This window comes from Ceratotherium simum, chromosome 28 (genome assembly GCF_057802395.1).
Source record: "Ceratotherium simum simum isolate JZ-2026a chromosome 28, ASM5780239v1, whole genome shotgun sequence".
Lineage (NCBI taxonomy): Eukaryota > Metazoa > Chordata > Mammalia > Perissodactyla > Rhinocerotidae > Ceratotherium > Ceratotherium simum.
In genome coordinates, this window is record NC_141927.1 from 16,859,228 (window position 1) to 16,883,617 (window position 24,390).

The 24,390-nt window shown below is 38.5% G+C and overlaps 1 protein-coding gene across 2 annotated transcripts; it reads right to left on the reverse strand.

Annotated features, from left to right (window-relative positions):
- Positions 1-13: 13 nt before the first annotated feature.
- On the reverse strand, positions 14-24,336 carry UFSP2 (UFM1 specific peptidase 2). Of its 2 annotated transcripts, none has more exons than XM_087418364.1 (12): positions 24,244-24,336; positions 21,514-21,592; positions 18,187-18,370; positions 18,039-18,105; positions 15,258-15,415; positions 14,676-14,868; positions 13,202-13,348; positions 7,475-7,639; positions 7,147-7,271; positions 4,898-4,974; positions 3,858-3,982; positions 14-186 (listed from the first exon to the last, which is right to left on the reverse strand). In XM_087418364.1, exons 1-12 carry the CDS (start codon positions 24,319-24,321, stop codon positions 100-102), a joined length of 1,485 nt encoding a protein of 494 aa, XP_087274490.1. In that variant the 5' UTR covers positions 24,322-24,336; the 3' UTR covers positions 14-99. The 2 variants fall into 2 exon arrangements, with proteins under 2 accessions (XP_087274490.1, XP_087274491.1); XM_087418365.1 differs by lacking the exon at positions 24,244-24,336 and adding an exon at positions 23,946-24,233.
- Between the last annotated feature and the right edge of the window lie 54 nt (positions 24,337-24,390).

Genomic DNA, 24,390 nt, shown 5'->3' on the forward strand with positions numbered 1-24,390 from the left:
ACCATCAAACTACACTCAGGATTTAATTTGAAATTAAACTTATTGTTTATTAACAAATTTATAATACAACTTTATTACAGTCTTTGAGTCCAAGATATTTCAAATAATATTTGGTCGCTGGGGAAGACATAAGTTATAGTAAGCATCCTTGTTCCAAAAGTCTGGGCCCTTCCATCCACACCAGCCCTAGATTTGGGAGAAGGGAAAGGAAAACCTTTTACAAAGTTATAGGACTACACCATCGAAATTGTAACATTTTACAGTCCTGCTGTAATCTCGAATCTCGAGTCCAGCAGGATCTCGAAATAAGACTCTAAATACCTATATAATTAATTCAAAGATTTGAATTCCTATAAAGCATAGAAAAGTAAGTTATTTGGGTCCATTTCAGATAGAATTTTTAAAAATTTTAATTCTAGGGCCGGCCCTGTGGCTTGGTGGTTAAGTGCGCGCGCTGCGATGCTGGCGGCCCGGGTTCGGATCCCGGGTGCGCATCGAGGCACCACTTCTCTGTCCATCCTGGGGCCGAGTCCCACATACAGCAACTAGAAGGGTGTGCAGCAGTGACATACAACTATCTACTGGGGCTTTGGGGGCAAAAAATAAAATAAATAAAATCTTAAAAAAAAAAAAAAAAAAAAAAATTTTAATTCTATAGTATTTAATCATAGAAATTATAAAAAAAAGAAAAGCTTCCTTATGGTGATTGTTACTCCAAATGCCACATTTTAGTGATTCTAAGATGTACAGTTTTACAATTCTGGCAGTCGATGGCGTGTGATGGTTTAAAAATGGGCAGTTTGTTTTTCTTAGCAGTCCATACAAGACAGTAATATCCACCATGCAGAGGCATCTCAGCTATGAGGAAATAAGGCAGTGAGAAATCTGAACTTGCCCCGAGTTACATTCTATGCCCTTCCTTTTCCTCAGGCAGTCATCATTCAATTTTTCCATTCTTCATGTCAGTATTAACCCTTTTCCCCAGCAGAGAAAATTATTTTCAGACAAAATCTCATTGTGAATATAAATGTTTATCAAATTTTATCAAGGGCTATTGATTTAAGACCCAGCTAACGACTGGTCTGTTAAATCATTCTGAAGTAAAATGCTTTGTTTGTGAAATACTTGTGAGGAGGCTAGCTAGGACTCTTAAAACACCACTGGCTGACAAGGTGGTGGTGGTCTTTACTCTAATTCACTCAGAAGCTGCTGGGTATTCTGGCAGGGACCTAGAGTCCAAGTTCACAGTTCCTACAGAAGGCAGTGTGTTAGCTCTGTTTTCATTGTGGAGGCAGGAGGGTGGAGTAGAAATGCTCTTTAATTTTCTCATTTTTCTTTTTCTAATTGCAAAAACAAGATACACATTGTAAAAATTCAAATGAGATGAAAGTAAAAAATAAAAAAAAAATCCTGCACCAGTCCTACTCCCCCCGCCCCCAGGTAACCGCCGTTAAGTTTGGTTTATTGTCTTTGAGACCTATTTCTGTACATAAATAAGCTTTTTATTATCTAATTTTTTGGCAAAACTTCAATAAATGTAATGTCCTAAAATCTGTTTTCTTAATGGTAAATGGAAAAAAAGGCTTAATCTATCTCTGTTTTAATCTTTTTGTGATCCTTTCACACAGGTAGGCCTTCTCCAGGTAATCAGACTCAAATTTTCTTTTAAGATAAGTGGATAGAGAGGGTGCCAAAGCCAGGAACTAACAGGAGTAGATGGGGGGGCCATGCCTCTTTCCTTTGAGGTGACTGGCCTGGGAACTTCAAACAGGAAAACTCTCAAAGAAGGTAAAGAGAGGTCAGGCAGAGGCAGAACTTTCCCTGGCCGCTGCTATCACATGTTGAAGCCTGATCCCCAATGTGGTGCTATTGGGAGGTAGGGCCTTTGGGAGGGGAGAAGGTTTTGAGGGTGGAGCCCTCGTGAATGGGATTAGTATCCTCATTAAAGAGGCCCCAGCGAGCTCCCTCAACTCTTCCACCATGTCAAGACACGGTGAAAAAGACTGCCCTCTATGAACCACGAGGTGGATCTGAGATTTCCCAGCCTCCAGAACTGTGAGAAGTAAATTTCTGTTGTTTATAAGCCACCCAGTACATGGTATTCTGTTACAGTAGCCCGAACAGACTAAGACAGCGCCTTAGATTCTGGAGTCAAGTGAGAGGGAACAGTTCTACTGATGGCCAGGCCTCGGCTTCATGGTTTCTTATATGTGCTAATAGAGCAATGGGTGTTTTGCAGTTGCAAAATTCTACAGAAATATAACTAGCAAAGAAGGAGAGTGCAATTCTCAGAGAAAGTCATCAGGGACAAGGCCTTACTGTAGCTAACTGCTTCAGAAAACCCTATCTAGATAGTTCCATCTAGTGCAAAGTCCCTCAAGCCAGTCAGAAAGAAGTAATTTTATTATCTATATCATGCCTCCAATAAAATAATTAAGGCTTCTCACTGCCTTTAAGACACAATCTAAATGCCCTGCTTCTCTGCCTGGCTCAGATGGCCACCCTTCTGGAATTAGCTCCTGTGCACCCCTCCAGCCACACCTCTTCACCAGTGCTAGTCATGTGAAAACTACCGTAGTTTACGGAATGTGCCGGGCTTTCCTTTCCCTGTCTCTAAGTGATCCCTCTACAAGATCAGCCATGTTGTAACCTCCACCGTAGATACCACATTTGTTCCTGAGGGTCCTTTCCACACTCTCCTTCTCTGTTCTTCTACACTAGACCGACAGATCCTTAAAGACCTTGTTAATACCCCTAGTGCTTAGGACAGTGGATGTCACATATTAGGTACTTAGTGAATGCTGAATGAAAACTTTGCTACAGAAAGAGAGTCAATATTGCTCCTATTTTCAGTAAGATATGTGTGCCAGCCAACAATATTTCATAGATTAAAAAGTCCAAATGCCTTAAAAGAGAAAAGCAGGGAGAAAAACACCTAAAATTTTAAGAACGCATTTATGACCTGTTAGTATTTACAGATGACTCTTATTATTAGCAAAAGACTTTACTAACCTGGGGCTATAAGAGAGTTCAGCTACACACACATTAAAGCGCCTTACATATAAAACATCTTTAGGGTTTTCGTAATCTAATGTAGTTATATTCTTTTCAACCTCTGAAAACATCTCACCAATTAATTTCAATGTTAAACCATCCAATTCCCCAGAATTCTGCTTTTAAAAAAGTGACCTAATTAAACCACAACTTCAAAGTTCAGAAAAACCTTTTTATTGGTACTAATGATACTGACTTAAGTAACAACATGATAAAAATGAAAGATAGTGGGTAACAGGATATATTATTGTCATTATTAATTATATTAATTATCACTATTAAATTTATACCTCCTTTAGCTGATATTATGAGCATCAACAAATGTCTCAAATTCAAATCCTTTATAGAATGAGATTGTTCTATGTAAACACATTAAAAGTAGTCTAGTTTCCATAATGTCCAGCATACTGCATAGCTATTTTTGGTTAATTCTAAAATTATAAAAGTTTATATATTCCACTCTCCTATTTCAAGGCATTGGTAAACCTCAATACATTTGTTTATGCAAAGCTGTAAAATCTCCAAGGGAATATATTGATGAGCTTTGTATTCCATTATTAAGTTTTGTAAGAGAGAAAGTCTTTTTAAATCTAACCTAAACTTTGTCTTCTGCAATTTACTTTAGTTCCCTCCTGTCCTCCCTATCTGGAGAGACAGTTACTCATCACAGCCTTAGAATACCTCCTGATGGTGAGGATCACTGCCTTGGTTTATAATCTCTTTTCCTGTTAACAGCCGGTTTGCTATACTTTGGTTCTGGGTTCTTTGCCTTGTATCTGAATTTCTGTTAAACAGATACTTACCTTTTCCAAAATAACTTGCAGATCTTCAGCACCTGTATAATGCGGATCTAAAATCAGAAATTTTATTTGCCCTGTAACCTCATTCCATGCAACTCCGAGTATTGTGTGGGCCAAAACACCTCCCCCTACAGAAGAAGAAATATGAAATATGAGAGGGCATACGTTAACCTCAACTTCCTATTCAAATTAAAAAGACTATTTTGCCTATTGATTGATCTAACACAACACTAAAATTGACTAGCCTACATTGTAAAAGACCACAAACAATGTCAATTATACTCTGAAAAGATAAAATAACATCTTTAAGACAGAAAAGATACAATCATATCTATGATTATTTAAAGTTTATAATCCACCGCCATATCCATGGAATCACCTAAACTGGATTTAGAGGGCCACAGAGGGTCTAAACTCCTCCCAGCAGGGTACCGATCACTGCTGTGGTACCTCTCTCAGCTGATGGGCATGCCGCCTCTGCTCTGAGTACCTTCAGGGGTACAGCCCATCCACTCCTTCATTCTTCCTGATATTCTGCTAAAATCTGTCTACCTGTATCTCTTACACACCAGTCTTAGCTTGTCTTCTAGCATCACAGGACAAGTCTTGTTCCTCATAGAATTGAGAATCTTTAGATCAGCTAATCCAACCCTCTCGTTTTACAAATAAAGCCCAGAGAGGTTGAGCAATTTGTATAGTGTCACACAGCCAGCCAAGTTAGTGACAGAGCCATGACTTATGATGCTCAGTTGAGTGATCATTGCCTCTTTTCCATATTGCTCTCAACTCTAAATATTAGAACACAGTTATCATTTCTCTTCTTAGCCATTACTTCTTCTGGTTACTATAATCTTTTTTGTAACTTTCCTCCCACCTTGGAAATTTTAAAATAAATATCTAGAGGTCAGCATGAATGGTATAAAAACTAGTTCTGAAATGTTTAAAAATGAATAATTTTATGTGAAATTAAGTATTTATATTAACGGTAAGTTTACATACTCTCCTCTCTACCAAAAGAGCCCAAGATCTCCAAAACACCTTACCGATCATCACTGGGGTTCCTTCACTCTGGAAATGATGAGCCAGCTCCCGCCCTTGAGAGGCCATCTCAGAGCCTTGGCTAGAAGGAAAGCATTTTCTATCAGAAGGGCTATTTCTAACACTGAGGTCAAATAATGAGCTTGGGAACCAATGTTTTCTACCTTTTTGTTTTTTGGTTATTGAAAACAACACATATAAATTTAAATAAAACTAAGTGGTAGGGAACTGACTGAGAGAGCAATTTAAAGCAGCATAACCTCTCTCAATATTGAAGGCCACTAATGCACTAGGAAGGAAGCAGGAAGACCTTGATTCTTTGCTTCTGGAATTGCATGAAGAAGGTCCTGGATTTTTAACATGAGGTGGAAAGTGGTCACCTTGATGCCCAGGGGGCTCTTCCGGGTGGTTTTTTTTTTTTTAATTTATTTTATTTTATTTATTTATTTTTTTCCCCCAAAGCCCCAGTAGATAGTTGTATGTCAGAGCTGCACATCCTTCTAGTTGCTGTATGTGGGACACGACCTCAGCATGGCCGGAGAAGTGGTGCCTCAGTGCGCGCCCGGGATCCGAACCCGGGCCACCAGCAGTGGAGCACACGTACTTAACCACTAAGCCACGGGGCCGGCCCTCTTCTCGGTGGTTTTAATTATGAGAAGAATGAGTCTTAAGTCCTGGGTTCTTGTCTTCTTGCCCTCAGACTCGGAGTCTGTATTTCTCATCTTTAAGTTGGGACCGGTTAAAGCTGCCCTGTCTACATCACAGAGATTCCAGGACTAAGACAATATCTGTGAAGCCAATCTGAAAACTGCAAAATGTTTTCAAGTACAACATATTATTTTTAGGGAATATTTCAATGTCCTATACAATTTGTACTTTTGAGAAGAAGGATGGACAGATGAAGGGAGGTATTTTTTTAGAATGGAGGTGCCAGGTGGTGCTAAACCTTAGCTCTTGCTTAGTAAGGAATGTATAAATAATGTTTATTTATTTATTAATATTTATTCTGTGCCAGAACTTTCACTTTTTAATCACCATACGCTTCATTACTTAATCTACCTTTTATTTGTTAATAAACTGATTTCCACAGCCAATCCAAATTGCAAATGTGAAATCAGCTGTATTAAATCATTTAGACAAATAAGGATAATGTTACTGTATTTATCAACATTGTTGTAATAGAAAATTAATTTAAAACATAAGCTCATAAATAAGGACCAAACTAGTTACGGTCATAGAAATCAATCTTATTTAATTTATATTTGCTCATATATATATATTTTTTTTGTGAGGAAGATCAGCCCTGAGCTAACATCCATGCCAATCCTCTTTTTCTTTTTGCTGAGGAAGACTGGCCCTGAGCTAACATCCATGCCTATCTTCCTCCACTTTATGTGGGATGCCGCCACAGCATGGCCTGACAAGGGGTGCGTCAGTGGACGCCCAGGGTCTGAACCCGGGCCACCAGCAGCGGAGCGCGTGCACTTAACCGCTACGCCACAGGGCCAGCCCCGTATATTTACTCATATTTTAATGTTGGCATTATGGTTAAACGATATTGGAAAAAATGAAATGAATATATTATTCAGACACATTATTAGTTTATTAACATCTTAAGAAGAAAAAGAGCAAGAGGTAGATGAAAAGGTCAGTCATAGATCAACATTTGATTTTCTCCTTTCAAGACTTTTTAAAGACTTGAGCGGGCCGGCCCCGTGGCTTAGCGGTTAAGTGCGCGCGCTCTGCTACTGGTGGCCCGGGTTCGGATCCCGGGCACGCACCACTTCTCCAGCCATGCTGAGGCTGGGTCCCAAGTACAGCAACTAGAAGGATGTGCAGCTATAACATACAACTATCTACTGGGGCTTTGGGGGAAAAAAAAAATAAATAAAATTATAAAAAGAAAAAAAAAAAGGACCCCTATCCTTAAAAAAAAAAAGACTTGAGCATAAAAAGCTTGATTTTCTATAACTCCACTCAAAGTTGACATATTTCCAAATTTTCCTCTTCTAGGCTAAAATTAGGCCTAGAACATACCAGTATATATCACAAAGTTTACTCACAAACTCAGAAGTCTTCTAAAAAATAACCAAAAAAAATTTACGGTTAAAAAAATGAGATTTATAAAGCAATGAGGCAATGTGGAGGAAGAAAGAGGAGTGAAAACAAATGTGGGGAAAAGATAAATAATTTTTCTATTATTTTAATAAAATGACAGACTTGCTTTGAAGTGCTTTCTCTAATTTCTTCTTACCTGACAAAGAGTATTTTTGAAGTGACCCCAATCAGTTGGTTGAGCACCAGCTGTACCTCGATAGACCCGATCCACTGCCGAGATCCGACAAAGGTTGCTGGTTTGTCCTCGGCGTCAACCAGAGCCTGTATGCATTTAAAATACCAGAACGTCCATACACAAGACAGATACTAAAAATCACATTGAGGGAATTTTCCCTGATGACCAGTATATTCTTTTCCTTCAAAACAGAAATAAGTCTGTGCCCATGAGGTAATAATTATTAATGGTATATCATGGGCTAATGAAATGCACCACTGACTATAATGGAAAACGGCACGTTCTGTACCTGCTGGATTTCTCTGTGTGTTGGAATGGATCTCTCGGTGTATCCCTGGTGTCTGAACCAAGAGCAGATAGTCTGCAGAGATCGATAAGCACAGCCCCAGCCATTGTCATCTACCCGATCCTGCATATAATGATGATAACCATATATGCCCTGGACCATGTAAATCTATATAAAAAGAAGAAACAGAGTAAATTATTAACTTACGATAGATGTACATATTCTATACATACACGCAAGTCAAGTTTACTGTTCTCAGACCTAAACTGTTAATTTAGTTCCTTATGAAAACGCCTCAGAGAACTACAGTTGAACATTATACCCTCTGGGCATTTTATTAAATGTTCGAAGTCCTTACCAAAGGCTATAAGGCCTGGCAAGTCCTGCCTTCTGGCCTCCTCTCCAACTTCATCTCCTACCACCTTTCCCTGTTGCTGGCTCTGCTTAGGTTCAGACATGCCAGGGGCAAGCTGATCTCAGAGCCTTACGGTTCTCTCCGCCTGGAACACCCTTTTCCCAAATTCTCTTACAGCTTGCGCCCTTACTTCCCTCAGGTCTCTGCTCAAATGGCAGAGGCCTTCCTTGGTCATCCAACCTAAAAATGGCACGTTCACTCACTACCCACCCCCTGCCCTGCCTGTCACTCTCTATCCTGCTTTATTTTTTATTTTTCAAAGCACTTACCACTACTTACACATTACTTACTGTTATTTTTTTAAATATTTGCCTCGCCACACTAACATGTGTGCTCAATAAGGGCATGCACTGTGTCTTATTTATTTCTAGGCTCAAGCTTTTACAATGGGCCGGCAAACATTAATAGTCAATAAATGTTTTCCAAATAAATGATGAAGGAAGGAAGGAATAAAGGAATGAACAAACAAAGGGTCCATATAATGGGACATATGACGAATGTTTCTGCAATTCTGTAAACCTGCCATGATACAGCCCCAGTATGCTATTTAAAGATCCCTAAATGAGGGCCAGTATCATATAAATTCTTTCTTGTAGTATAATGCTAAGAATACACATCTTTGTTGACAAATTGGTATCATTATTATTATTATTATTTTTTAAAATAATTTTATTTATTTATTTTTTCCCCCAAAGCCCCAGTAGATAGTTGTATGCCATAGCTGCACATCCTTCTAGTCGCTGTACGTGGGACACAGCCTCAGCATGGCTGTAGAAGCGGTGCGTCAGTGCGCGCCCAGGATCCAAACCCAGGCCGCCAGCAGCAGAGCATGCGCACTTAACCACTAAGCCACGGGGCCAGCCCTCATTATTTTTTTAAAATAAGGTAAGAAGAGTCATGAACAAATACAGAATTCTCACCCAACAATTAGAGAATGTATATTCTTCTCAAGCACACATAGAAAATTTATAACTGGACCACTGTGATGGGCTGAAAAGTGGTCCCCAAAGGATATGTACATCCTAATCCCTGGAACCTGTGGATGTTACCTTACGTGGTTTAAAAAAAAAAAGGGTCTTTGCAGATGTGATTCAATTAAGGATCTTAAGATGGAAGAGATTTTTCTGGACTATCCAGGTGGGCCCTAAATGCAACCATAAGTATCCTTATAAGAGAGGGAAATTTGAGACAGAGAAGAGAAGCCACCGTGACCGCAGAGGCAGAGATAAGAGCCATGCAGCCATAAACCAAGGAATGCCGGCAGCCACTAGAAGCTGGAAGAGGCAAGGAATGGATTCTCCCTAAGAGCCTCTGGAGGGAGCATGGCCCTGCTGACACCTTCATTTCAGCCCAGTGATACTGATTTCAGACTTCTGGCTTCCAGAATTGTGAGAGAATACATTTTTGTAGATAGATAGATTAGATAGATAGATAGATAGATTGATTGATTGGTTTGTTTGTTTATTTATTTATTTATTTAGTGAGAGAGATCAGCCCTGAGCTAACATCCATGCTAATCCTCCTCTTTTTGCTGAGGAAGACCGGCTCTGAGCTAACATCTATTGCCAATCTTCCTCCTTTTTTTCCCCAAAGCCCCAGTAGATAGTTGTATGTCACAGTTGCACATCCTTCCAGTTGCTGTACGTGGGACGCGGCCTCAGCATGGCCGGAGAAGCGGTGCATCGGTGTGCGCCCGGGATCCAAACCCAGGCCGCCAGTAGCAGAGCGCGCGCACTTAACCGCTAAGCCCGCTAAGCCACCGGGCCGGCCCACATTTTTGTAGTTGTAAGCCACCAAATTTGTAGCTGTTACAGCATCCATAGGAAATGAATATAAGTCTCAGTAAGTTTTCGAGTCTGTATCACATAGAAATTGTTTCTGACCAGTAGGCAAAAGAGTCAGAAATCAGTCTAAATAAATAAATAAATAAAAAATTCTGATACACTTGGACATTAAAAAACACTTCTAAATAACACAGGATTAAAGAAAAATCAGAACTGTAAAGATATTTAGAAGTGAATAAAACCAACATACTTCAAATTAAAACCTGTGAAAGCAGTACTTTGCTTGAAATTTAAAACCTTAAATTAGAAAATAAAAAAGATTAACAATAAGCTAAGTGTATCCAACTTAAGAAGTCAGAAAATGAACAACAGTAAATCCAATTAAGTAAAGAGCAAAAATTAATGAAGTAGAATACAAAAGTTACAATAGAGGGGGTCAAGAAAGCCAAAAGTTAAAAAAAGGGGTGAGAAAGCATAAAAATGATATGAAGAATGAAAAAGAAAAGATTTCTACAGCTACAGTAGAGATTAAAACCTAGATAAATACAACTTATAAAAATGAAAAAGTCCTGTAACCATTAACAAAATTAAATCGGTTATTACAAATCTTCCCACAAAGAAAACGCTAAGCCCAGACTGTTTTACAGGGCAGTTTTACCAAATGATCAAGGAAAGAGCATGTCAATCTTACATAAATTCCTCTAGGAAATTTAAAGAAGAGGAACGCTCTCAACTCTTTCAATGAGCCAGTATATTATTGATACAAAAACAAAATAAGAAGAGTATGAGAAAAGAAAATTATAAGCCAATATCATTCATGAACATAGATGCAAAAATCTTAACAAAATATTAACAAACTAAATCTAGCAGAGAATAAAAAATAATCATGAATCATAACCAAAGTAGGTTTATCCCATGAATGCAAATCTATTACTGTTTAGAAATTTGAGCTCAAGTATTTAGGGCTGTAAATAGCATGATGTCTGTAATTTTCTTTGAAATGGCTCAAGGGGAAAAAGAGGAGAAATGAAGCAAATATAGCAAAACGCTGACAAATTGTTGCACATATGTAACAAGAGACATGTACAGGAATGTTCATAACAGGGTTGTCTAAATAGCAAAAAACCTGGAAAAAAAATCATACCAAGGTATATTATACAGCAATAAAGATAACTGAACTACAGTTAGACACAATACCACGGAAAAATCTTACAGACAGAATATTGATGGAAAAGGCGAGTTGTAGCAGATGACACACAGAATGACACCATTTTTATTAAGCTCAAAAGCAAGCAACACTAAAAGCTACATAGTTGAGGGAATATATGAATATATGATGAAAGTATTAAAAAAAGGAAGTAAAGGGGGCCAGCCTGGTGGCATGGTGGTTAAGTCTGCATGCTCTGCTTTGGTGGCCCGGGGTTTGCAGGTTCAGATCCTGGATGCGGACCTATGCACCTCTCATTGAGCCATGCTGCGGTGGCATCCCATATACAAAATAGAGGAAGAGTGGCACAGATGTTAGCTCAGGGCTAATCTTCCTCAGCAAAAAGAGGAAGATTGGCAATGGATGTCAGCTCACAGCTGAGCTTCCTCACCAAAACAAAACAAAACAAAAAGGAAGTGGATAATGAACATAAAACTCAGTATAACAGTGCCTCTCGGGGTGTAGGGGAGGCAGGAGTGGATGGATAAGGAAAGAACACACAGTCAGACTGGTAATGTTCTAGTTCTTATAGTGAGTAGGGAGCTTTCTGGTATTCACTTCCTTACTATGCTTTACAATTCACATATATGTTATAGGTACATATCAAATATATAATAAATATTTAAAAAATATATAAATGCCTCTTGTATCTCTGTAATAGAGATAATGAACTCATTTCATTGTCAAAAATCAATCAGCATTTATTCAGTACTTCTGAGTGTCCAGGCACTTTGTAAGGAATTATTAAGAATTAAAAACAAATATATGATACAAGATTTACCCTACAGGAGTTCCAAGTAGAGTCTGAGAGAGAAAACATTTATGCAATAATCTACTAGAAAACCATCAAGAGTTATATTGTTTGTTAGAGACTTTAAGTTTTGCATTTCTGTTCTGATTCTATGACTGTGACAGAGCAAGATTTTTAACCAGGAATAGGTCTTTCAAGATTTCCTCCCATATAAGCAAAATAAGTGAAATCATTTAATATCACTGCAAAGTTGAGTCAAGACTCCTTTGTACACATGTTAACGGTGAGTGCCCAGCCAGGGTCTTTCTGCGGGAAGCTGGTCTGCCCACGGCTCTTGCAGATGGCACTGCTGTCCCAAGTGCCCTCTGATGGCCAGGACTAGAAGCGGGCCCCTAACTCCTCCAGGGTAGATACTGTATATCATATATTCATTTTTTTAAATGAAGATTGGTCCTGAGCTAACATCTGTTGCCAATCTTCCTCTTTTTTTTCCTCCCCAAAGCCCCCAGTACACAGTTGTGTATCCTAGTTGTAGGTGTTACTAGTTCTTCTATGTGGGATGCCGCCTCAGCATGGCTTGATGAGCAGTGAGTAGGTCGCACCCAGGATCCGAACCAGCGAACCCTGAGCTGCTGAGGCAGAAGGCACGAATTTAACCGCTACGCCACTGGGCCAGCTGCATATATTCATTTTTAATTCTTAAAATCTCCTTACAAAGTGCCTGGAGACTCGGCAGGTACTGAATAAATGCCATGACAAGATGACCAATCACATTTCCTCTCTTGGGAATTTGAATTGAGAGATGCAGAGCGAATCAGGCAGTCGGGAGCAGGGAATGAAGCTGAAACGATGCATACAATGGGCAGCTACGAGGGAGAGTAGGAAAAAGTTATACACAAGCTGAAACAATGAGGAAACAGAGGATACGAGGCTGAGAAAAGACAGAGTAAATGGGAGGAACAGGCCAGTTAGGATGAAAAGCATCCACACAGAAAGCAGCAGAAATGCCATCAAGGAGTCGCTGTAGGCCTGAGACTGAGGCAGCTGGCAGCCCCAGGGCTGCTTTGTTCTCAGAGGCCCAGCTGTCCAAGGATTCCTGGTCTCAGACGCCTGTGAGATCCTTTCCTCCCAGCCTGCATGCATCCTTAAAGGAACCTTCCCCACGCTCTGCCGATCCCTCTTACTTGAGCCACCTTGAGTGAGGATCTACCCCTGGCAGCCAGGTACACACTGCACAGAACACACGCTGCAGTACCTTCTTAGACTTCTGCTACAGTGTGTTCTGGGGAGAATATGCCCTTAATGAAAATAAAATGGGACAAGCCATTAAAGAAAATAGGGAATGTAATTTAGTAAGAGAAATGTGGTACACACTATCTATTCCTAACCTTTTTAGACCACTGTGAATTACTACTATCTTAAGCAAGGATTACTAAAAGAAACGGGTGGTAAATTACGTTTTAGGGATGACATACATTATGAATTAATCCTTACAACGTCCACTGGGTACAAACAAAAAACAACTCATGACATTAATGATCAACTGACTCCCATAAGCAATTATTAAACTCACCATACCAGTCTCTATGTTAGGTGGATTGAGATAAATATGTGGATTTCTAATGTAACCATCTTTATATGGTTCATCTGGAAAGTGATAAGCATTACACCTTTTGAAATAAGGTCTGTCGTGAGGCAGATTGAAGAGATCATGTAACTCCTAAATGAAATTAGAATAGAGAAGAAGAGAAAAAAAGTTAAATGATTTAGATTCCTAGTCAATAAATAAAGATATGAAACACAGAAAATTAACTATATATTGGTTATAAAAGTTATCAAACATACCTATGATTTAATTCACTAAGGTCAAAGAGAGTGAGATTAAACTAAAACCAAATAAGACTTATTTTTATTTATCTATGTATACAGATAGAAACTGGAAGGGAACGTAGAAAAATGAAAGTAATTTGTTAGTGAGAGAACTGAGATAATTTAAAATTAATTATTTATTATAACACAGTCCGTTCAAGTACATCCAGGCTAAAGACTGGTTTTGAAACAGCCTTGTAAATGAGTAAAATATAATTAACAATGATATAATTATATCAAAGTATTTTGAAAAATCATGCTTCGAGTACTTAACAAATATAAGGGGTAAAGATTAAATTACAGAGTAGATATTGGTGGTATGAAACCAACCAATATGGCATCAAAATAAAAATACACATACATGTTTAAAATGCAAAATATTCCCAATTGTATAAAAGCATGTAATAGTTACTTTGAAAAGTTTGACATTTTCTTTTTCGTATCTCCTGTGTATTCTAGCAGTTTGAATGGGACCATCAGCTCGTGTAGCTGTTGCCTCTACATATCAATTCATCTAACACTTACAGAGAGGTACAGAGGGTTACAGTATCATACTTCTTCTCAGGGACAGAGACTAGGAAGGTGCTCCCATGGTATAATTTGATGGGTGCCAGGCAAGGCCACACATCAAAAATATGTACTCTAAAACCAGTCATTTTGCCAATAAATCTCATTTCTTTGAATGCCAATCATGTTTTCTTCAAACTCTAATAAAACCCAAATAACCGTGGGAGGTGGGAGACGGAGTATTACTATAAATCCTAATTAGAATTAGCATAAATCTTAATTTTCCTTCCCTAACTGTGAACTTATCTCTTTCACAAATCTGGAAGTAATGGAAGGGAAAGGAATTTATTAACAGTCATCAGCTGTTGTAGGCATGTATGCATCTTTTCATTTCTGTATTTCATTACGGAAGAATTTCATAGACCATATGAACCACTGTGAGCATATGAAATTAAAATGTTACATATGGTTTACCATAATACTTTTTCATTAATAATACTTAAAAGAAGAAGTTGCACAAGAACAGAAATTAAATAATATGTAAAACTAATAGTCTGTTTCCACACTTTCATATTAAATCACACAATAATTCCCATTTATTAGAAATATATAATTAAATACAAAAGGAATGATAGTCTTATTTGTTCTAAGAGTAAATGAGTTGGTTTTACCTTTCTGTAGGCCTGCAGCTGACCATCTGGAATTCCTGATGGATATGAAATTGTTACAAGGTTTTTTTCCCCTGGTAATAAAAAGTGCAATGGTTCAGGGACCACAATAGATGTTCCTTTCATATATTTCAAAATGCACTTTTCCATATCCGTTAGTTGATTATGAATTGCATCAACTAGAAGTTTACGAACTCTGTAGAGGGAAATATTCAAGTGCATTAACAAAAGTTATAGTGAGCACGAGAAATCGAAGTGTAGAATTAATATATCCCGAATATAGTAAAAAAACTTGACTGGAGCAAGCTTATTAAAAGAAGCCTAAATTATGCAAAGTTAAATAAACTTTATATTTCCTCTGTGTAGATAAAGGGAAAACCCTATAGGTTTTGCGTACTACCCTACTTCTTCCAAATAAACATTTAATTACTAGATGACTCAGTTTAATAATAAACGAGGAATAAATCATAGTAAAAACAACCACCACCACCCTGGGTATACCTACATGATATTTAAAAATGGGCTCTGATTACTTTGGGGAGGAATCCTTGTTTCAATGTGGCAGTAGTATTATAAAATACTTACTTTCCCCATGTTTCTTCTGGAGCAACAGATATAACTGCATCAACCGGTAAAGTCATACTAACATAGTGGTGTCCTCCGCTTTCTCTTTCAATGATGGGGGTTATGGCTGTCAGAGAGGTTGACATTTCCAGCATAAGATCTATATTTACTATTTGATGCTATAACAATAAACAGTAATAGTCAATTTATAGCACACTGAACACTAAATATAAGGGGTAAGTAAAAGGGCTTTTTAAGGACGATAAAGCTATATTACAGTAAATTGTTTAAAAGCACAAATCCTATCTTAAAAAAAACTATTCTCTGCTTCAAAATAATCTGAGGACAGGTGCAGAGTGGGTACTAAAGATGAAATCAGACTGACCACGTACTGATAAACGTTAAAGCTGGTATAGGTTCACCAGGGCTCCCTATATTATTCTCTCTACTTTTGTACAGACTTAATAAAAAAAAATCAAATGAACAAGATACAATAACCACACACCAAAGGAACTTTTAAATATATATTATGACTATATAAATCTGGTCTAAAGACATAAAGAACTATAAACAAATACTGAACTCTATTAGGAGGTTTGATTTTAACAGTGGTATGGAACAATTTGGAAAATACTTTCTATATATTGAATGAATTTAGCAAAATATTGAGGATACTGGAAGCCAGGTTTCTCCCGGGGAAAAGGTTAGGAACTGTGTGAGACTGAACTAGAATTGGAGGTATAAATATGATTTACATAGATAAATACGAATGTACATGTTATATATGTGTGCATGTGTATATGTATAGTCTGTATGTATACATGTGTGTGCTCCTTGGAGAAATGGCTGATTCCTGAACTGGAGCAGGGTAAGTATATGATGTGCCTGGAACCTCTTGTGGAAGAAAATAGGAAGTACTCAAAAATACAGTGTCAAAAGGACAATGGGGGCCACTTGAAGACGTTTCTATTGGCGAAACCTTGGAAAAGGTGAGCATCAAAATAACTAATGAGGGGCTGGCCGGGTGGCACAAGCGGTTAAGTGTGCACGCTCCGCTGTGGCGGCCCGGGGTTCACCAGTTTGGATCTCGGGTGCGCACTGACGCACTGCTTGGCAAGACATGCCGTGGCGGCATCCTGTACAAAGTGGAGGAAGATGGGCACGGATGTTAGCCCGGGGCCAGTCTTCCTCAGCGAAAAAAAAAAAAAAAGAGGAGGATTGGCAGATGTTAGCACAGGGCTGATCTTCCTCACACACACACCCCACGTATAAAATAGAGGTAAATGGGCACGGATGTTAGCTCAGGGCTAATCTTCCTCAGCAAAAAGAGGAGGATTGGCAACAGATGTTAGCTCAGAGCCAATCCTCACCAAAAATAAAAAATAAAAAAATACCTAATGATAACAAGATTGTAACTCAGTGCATAAAATAAGAATCCATGCTTCCATGCAGATAATAAATAGATAAACAGGGAAAAGGAAAAAGCTCTTCCTCATAGTATAATGTTATCTAATAAATGTAGAAGGAAATGATAGACTTAGAAAAATCGCCACTCTACAACCATTAGATTAATGCCAGCTTCTGGTAAAAATTATCAATTAATGCTAGAAGTGGTGGGCAAAAATTTGATGAGGAATAGGATATATACATAGTCTCAAAGTATCTTCCCACGAGATACTAATTATAAGGGAAAAAATAGGACCCTCACAGTGGAGAAAACTGGTGGATACCACCTTAAGTAAGTGATAAAAGTTAACATCACCACTACCAGGAACAAACTGAGAGCATACGCCTCTCTAATACGATGTGCTGAGAAGGACACAACATTACCCCTGTGGTATTCCTACCAACGATGCACGGCCTGAACCTAATCACGAGGAAGCCAAAAACAAACCCAAACTGACGAACATTCTACAAAATAACTGACCTGTGCTCCTCAAAATGTCAAGCTCCAACTACTGGTAATTCTCAAATTATTATCTACAGCCCACAGTTTTTCTGTACCTTCCACATCTGTAAATCTGACAGCTCACGTGGACACCTCATTGGTGTCTCAAACATAACATGACCAAAACTGACCTCATGTCTTCCCCTCTTCCATCTTTACTGAAGAAACTGGTCATCTCACAGCCAGTTGTTTCCAAGAATAATCCATTTTATCACCTAACTATCTCTTGTGTCCATCCCCTCCTCTCTAGTACAATAGCTACCATTTAGTTAGGCTTCTCCTGAAGTGGCCCCTGCCCACCTCTCCAACCTCACGTCCACCCTATTTTCCCCTACCAGCCTGGAAAAACACTACTGTCATATTAATTTTGTACAACTTTCTGGCTTGAATAAGTAGCTCCGTTTTTTATCTCCAATATCTGGCAAAGTTTATGGCACATGGCAGGAAGATACTCAGTAGCATCGGTTCAGAAATCAACAGAACCAAAAACAGTGTGAAGAAAAGTAAATCATTTATTATTTACTATCTCACACAGCCTATATGTCACTGTCATGTTTCAGAATGATTCCTTTTTATTTATTTTTAAATAATTTGTAAATGTACTCAAGCAGTTTTATTTTTGTGGGAGCAAAGAAAGCATCCAAGAAATCCTTTTAAGATATGTATTATAATGAGACAAAAGTTTTGATATGTAAAACAGCTATAACCTCAGGCAAGTCATTTAATCTTTCTGGACCATAATAATCTGATCTGTAAAAAATAAGAGTTGGATTAAATGATCTCTAAGATCTCACTCAACTCCAAATTCAAGGATGTAAAATTTTTCCCACTAAGAAGACAGGTGATTTGCTTACCAAGTCTGATAACTTTTTGTCTTTCTTCCTCATGAATTTTCGTTTTGTATCGTCTTCCTGTTCAAATCTAAATTTTTAATACATAAAGATGTTTATACTATGAAATGACATTTTAAAAACATTTGCTGCAGTATTCAAACATACTCACTGAATAAAGCGCATTATGGTCTTACAAGCAGAACTGTCAGTCAGTTCTCCCGGAATGGTGTTTACATCACTGTTGGGCCATATATACACTGAACTGTGGCAAATTCTGAACACAAGTGCATTTGAGGAAAGCTTGGTTGACAGGTCACTCAGCACATGTTTTAGTGCTTTCTTGATAAAAACTTCTAAATTAAAAGAATATAAATAGAAATTAGTGAGAAAAATTTTAAACTTTTTGACATGAATGTTTCCAAACACACAAAACTAGAGCATAGCAAAACTGATTCCCAAATCGCCATTCCCCAGATTCAATAATTATAAAAATTTTGCCTTTTTTAAAAAAAATTGAGATAAAATTCACAGACTATAAAATTCAGATTTTTAATGTGTGTAATTCAGTTGCTTTGATTATATTCACAAGGTTTTACAATCATCGCTAATTCCAGAACATTTTCATCACCCCAAAAGAAACACTGTACCCATCATTGGTCACTCCCCACTCGCCCTACACTTACCCCATGGCAATCACTGATCTATTTTTTGCCTCTATAGATTTGGCTGTTCTGGACACTTCATATAAATGGAATCACACATTATGTGGCCTTTCGTGTCTGGCTTCTTTCCTTCAGCATAATATTTTCAAGACACATCCACATTATGAATTCATCCATAGCATTCATTCCTTTTTATGGATATTCCATTGTATGGATATAACAACACATTTTATTTATCCATTCATAAGATGATACGCATTTGGGTTGTTTCTTTTTTTTTTTTTTTTTTTTTTTTTAAAGATTTTATTTATTTTATTTTTTCCCCCCAAAGTCCCAGTGGATAGTTGTATGTCGTAGCTGCACATCCTTCTAGTTGCTGTATGTGGGACTCGGCCTCAGGATGAACGGAGAAGTGGTGCCTCGATGCGCACCCGGGATCCGAACCCGGGCCACCAGCATCGCAGCGCGCGCACTTAACCACCAAGCCACAGGGCCGGCCCATGGGTTGTTTCTTTTGGCTATCATAAATAATGCTGCTATGAACATTTGTGCACAAGTTATTGTGTGTTATATATGTTTTCGATTCTCTTAGGTGATTACCTAGGAGTAGCATTGCTGGGTCATACAGTAACTCTATGTTTAACTTATTGAGGAACTGCTAAACTGTTTTCCAAAGCAGCTGGACCATTTTATATTCCCACCAGCAATGTATGAGGATTCCAATTATTTTCAAAGTACCATATTAATTAAAGCAATTAAACTGTAGAATGAAATGTAAATTTCTTTGTAGTTCTTTTTCTCCTTGGACTATATCCCACTAAGACTGTACCATCAAAGTATTGTGTTCTAAAGTCCCAGTCTTTTTCTCTGTGTGATATGTCACCATCCTGATATTTGTCTGACTTCATTTTCAGAGATTTCCTTTTAATTTAATAGAATTTTTGAATATGTAAAACATTTTTATGGTTCGAAAGTCAAAACTACATAAGAAGATATATTTGAAGAAGACAATATTTAAATACTTGTCCTAGCTTTATACTCCTAAATCCTATGTAACCCTGTGGTTAAAATATTTAACTATCACATTGATATCTTGAAAAATAAATACTTTGGGGTAGTGGTAGAGAAAAGATTACTTAGATCAGATTTTAAAACATCTTAATGTTTCAGAAAGCTGAATTTAAAGATTTCCAGCTGCACTACAAAAAACAAACATAATTCCTGGATTACCTTCTGTTTATCCCTGAGGGACCACGAGGTCAAGTTATCTAAAAAATTTGTGATGTCTTTAAAGTTAAGCACTTCCTTCCTCTATATTTTCTTATTAATGATTCCCTTTCTCGAGTGTTTGAAAGTTTGATACAGGAGGAAGAATACAATCAAGTCAGAAGACAAGCTCAAATAAATCAGGTAAAAATATCTGCAGTCCTTGTTCACATTTGAAATGATATCATTACATCTATCGATTAATGGATTAATTATACTTTGCAATAAGTTTATAGCAAAGTATATCTTCAATTTTTATTAAGTTGTGAAATGTAAGGCTTCATCCATACAAGTAACATATTAAGGAACAACTACACTTTACTGATAAGATAAGCCTGAAAATGAGTTTGATTTAGTCCTTGTAAAATGGTTCTCATCTTGACGGCACATTAGAATCACCTAGAAAGCTCACTGAAGTCTAGGTCTCTGTCACAGAGACTTAGTTTAATTGGTCCTGGAGTGGGGATTGCAATGTGGACCAAGACTGAGAACAGTTTTTTAATCTGAAGGGATGGGTCAGAAAGAACATTCCGCATTCTCTCCCTTCCTGTTTCCACGGGGCCAGTAAACAACGGCCAGCTGGTGATCCCTTCAAGGAACTTTGGCACTTTTCATGAGTGATGTCATTTATTATCAAGGTGTTAACTATCACCCTTGAGAGATATTAAGCGCTCTATCTCCAATCCTGACCACTCTCCCCTAAGTTTCAGACTCAAATTACCAAATGCCTGTTGGGAATTTGCACTCGATACTCTGGCAGCTCAAGTGAAAGAAATCTCAAACACAGCTCTGCATCTTCCTCCTCTGATATTCTTTATCTCAGTTTGCAGCAGTGGCCCAAGTCAGAAACAGGAAGATGACCTAAATTTGCTTTATACAAACCCTGCTGCGTTTTCTCCCATGGAGTTCTGGTACTATTCCAAAACAAGGTAACATTCAAGGGAGCGGGCTGGGGAGACTCAGGATCATGTACAGTTGCAAGTCTGCAATGTACAAATCTGGATGCATCATTTACTTTGTGTTCATTGTGGATATTTATATTTATTGTGACAATTTTCTTCGAGAGGGCAGTAAAGTTTCTTACGGAAGGGGACATCTTTTTCTAATTTGCACAGAGGAGCCCCATGGGCTATTGGTGGTGCTGGAACACAGCGTCTAAGTTTAAATCCAGTTTATGTAACTTACTAACTATATGATCTTAGTTTAATTATCCTATCTCTCACTCTGTTGCATTAGCAAAATTGAGAGAATCTCAGTACATTTTGTCATCAATTTTATAATAAAAAAGGAGAGCTTTTGGGGGCCAGCCCCGTGGCCTAGTGGTTAAGTTCAGTGTGCTCCACTTTGGCCTCCTGGATTCGTGGGTTTGATCCTGGGCATGGACCTACACCACTCGTCAGCCATGCTGTGGTGGCAACCCACATACAAAATAGAGGAAGACTGGCACACATGTTAGCTCAGGGCGAATCTTCCTCAAGCAAAAAGAGGAAGATTGGCAACAGATGTTACTCAGGACCAATCTTCCTCACCAAAAAAAAAAAAAAAGGAGAGCTTTTTGGGAGACCTACCATTAGCAGTAGCCAGCTGAAAAGCCAGATCAAGGCCTCCTCTTATTCTGAAGAGTATATCCATAGTCTCTGAAATCACCTACGACAAATAAAACCAAAATTCCATCATAAAACAAAACAAACTCATCCATATATAAATTAGAAGCTAACTGAATTTAGGTTAAGGCATTAATTAACCTTGACTTTCAAATTATTTCCTGAGTTAATTCCTTGTTTTATGGAGAAAAACAAAACACCCTAAATTCTAAATCAGGGACTCTCAACCTTTGTTCCACATTAAAATCACCTGAAGAGCTTAAAATGCTGATACCTGGGCTGCACCCCCAGAGAGTCTCATTAATTGGTCTGAGGAGGGTCTAGGCACAGGGATATTTAAAAGTCCCCCCCACCCCACCCCTCCACCCGCTACACCAGTGATTCTAATGTGAAAAAGTTGAGGACCACTGCTCTAAGACAATATTTTTAATTATAGTCTTAACAATGGGTTTAATAATGACAAGAAAACATCAATGGTAAAGAACTAGTTTAAGAAGGAGACAAGAACACTGAACTGAATATGATAACATCTGGAGGTCAAGACAATGAGAGGAATCTAATACATCACTAATGGTGGAAGTATGAACTGTAGAATTCTTCATAGGGCAATGTGGCAGTAAGAATCAAAAGCCTTATATTCACATTCTTGGCCTAGTGATTCTGCATTTAGAAATTTAGTCTAAGGAAATCTGCAAAACACACAAAGAATCAGGCATAAAGATGTTAATCTAAATGTCAACAACAGAAGATTGGTTAAATAATTATGAATACTATACAGCCACGAAAAATCATGCTTTAGAAGAATAGTTAATGGCATAGGAAAATGCAACTTATAAAGGGAAAAAAGCACTTGTAAAATGGAATCTATCAGCAGTTCTTAATTTGGGTCCATATGCTGAGTTTCAGGTAGTCACTGTGATAAATGACATGTATCATTTTGCTGAGGGGAGGGGAAAAGGGGAAAGGAAACTCTGGGAATAGGTTTCAAAGATTTCATCAGATTCTCAAAATATGTCCCAACAGGCTGAAGAACCACACTCCACAGTAAGAACCCTATTTTGAAATAAATGAATAAGTACTAACATTTACTGAGCTCTTAAAATGTAAAAGGCACTGTGGTAAATGACTGGACACAAATTAACTCCGATCCTCGGAACATTATGGAGTAGGTACCACTACTGTTTTCTTGATTTACAAATCCCTTGCCACATTTTTTTAAGGGTGACTGCTTTTAACCATCTCATAAACTGTAACCTGTTGAAAGGCCATACCCTTTGCCCCAATTCTATTTCTGGGAATTTATTCGAAGGAAATAATCAAGAAAGTTCAGAACAAATTTATCTTCAATGTTGTCCATTTATCATACTTATCAGATCATACTTGTTATTCATCATAGCAAAAAAGAAAAAAAATTGGAAACCACCTAAATAGCTATCAATAAGGAGTCGGTTAAATAAAGAACAATACTACCATACAAAATACAATACACCTCTTTGAATAAAAAATATTTAATGACAATGAAAGATACCGAGGACAAAAGTTAAAAAGACAGGCAAGAGGAAATTTAACTGTTACTGTATGATTTTGCACAATTTAACTAATCTTTTGTACTCTTCTGTAAAGCTGGAAAAATATACAACTTGAAAGTGTTGTTGTGAAGAATCCATAAAAGATCATATATGAAAGCACTAGACTCTCCCTAGAGTTCTGAATTGAGATCCTCTCTGAAAAAATAATATTTAAGCTGAGATCTGAAGGGTAAGTAGGTAAGAGTATGAACAATTCCAGAAGAAAGATGGGGGTGGAGATGGAAAAGCCCGGCCAGGCAGGGGCACAGATTGGTGAAGCCTGCCTAAAGGATCCTTTAAGAGACGCACAGATGGTTAGATCTGATGGTGGCAAGGACAGGGATGGTAAGAGTAGAGAGAGTGACAAGTGACAGCCACTTAGAAGTAGAATCCGAAAGACTTGATTACTGATCAGGTGTTTAGAAGTAGAGAAGAGGGAGATGTCAAGGATGACTTCCTGATTTTTGGCATGCACAACCGGGTGGAGAGTGGTTCCATTTACTCAGATGGGGATCACTGGAGGAAGAGTGGGTGTGGGATGAGAGGAGGCGGAAATGATGAGGCAGTTTTGAACCTGCTGAGTTTGAAGTACATTTGAGCTATCCAAGTGGAGGTACAGTTAGATACGTGGATCTGGAGCTCAGAATAAAGGTCTAAGCTGGAGATAGAAATTGAGGAGAAAGCACAGGGTGTAAAGAAAAGTATCCCTGAAGAACAACCCATCTAGGATGGAGACTGGAGGACCTGGCTGAGCAATGGGACAGGAGGGAAACCAGGGCAGGGTGACCTCACGGGGGCCAAGGGAATACAGTATTTGAAGAAAGTTACTTATTTCTTTCCCAGGTCCAATCCTTCTTCAAAACCTTCAAAAACACCGAATAATGTCTGGTTCTCAAAATGCATTCACAAGGAGGAGGCGCCTGGAGCAGATGTCCAAACGCGGCAGAGCTGGGGGGTTCAGGTCGTGCGGGGCCTCGGGAAGAGGCCGAGGAGAAGGCGGCCCAGACCTCGGAGTGACAGCTGCCGCCGTGGGCCCCGCAGGACCAGTTCCTTTCAAATGCTAGTCGGGTCAGCTACCGAAGTCCGGGGGAAAACGCAGCGGTCGGTGGCGAGCAGAGATACTCACCATGCCTGCGACGTGGCGATGACAGGGACGCTGACGTCCGCTCACTGGCTCAGACGGCTGGCCCGGAAGTGGCGTCATCGAGGGGCGTGGCCTTGGAAGGCCGACTACAACTCCCAACATGCCCCGCAGCATACGCCATGGGGCGTA

Bases quoted from the DNA above. Each gene is read 5' to 3' on its own strand.
- UFSP2 (XM_087418364.1), bottom strand. From the start codon at position 24,321: ATGACGCCACTTCCGGGCCAGCCGTCTGAGCCAGTGAGCGGACGTCAG. The intron at 14,869-15,257 runs GTAAGTATTTTA...TTCCCTCTACAG, and splicing joins CCAGAAGAAACATGGGGAAA to AGTTCGTAAACTTCTAGTTG. The intron at 3,983-4,897 runs GTAAGGTGTTTT...CTTCTTCTGTAG, and splicing joins AGGAACCCCAGTGATGATCG to GGGGAGGTGTTTTGGCCCAC.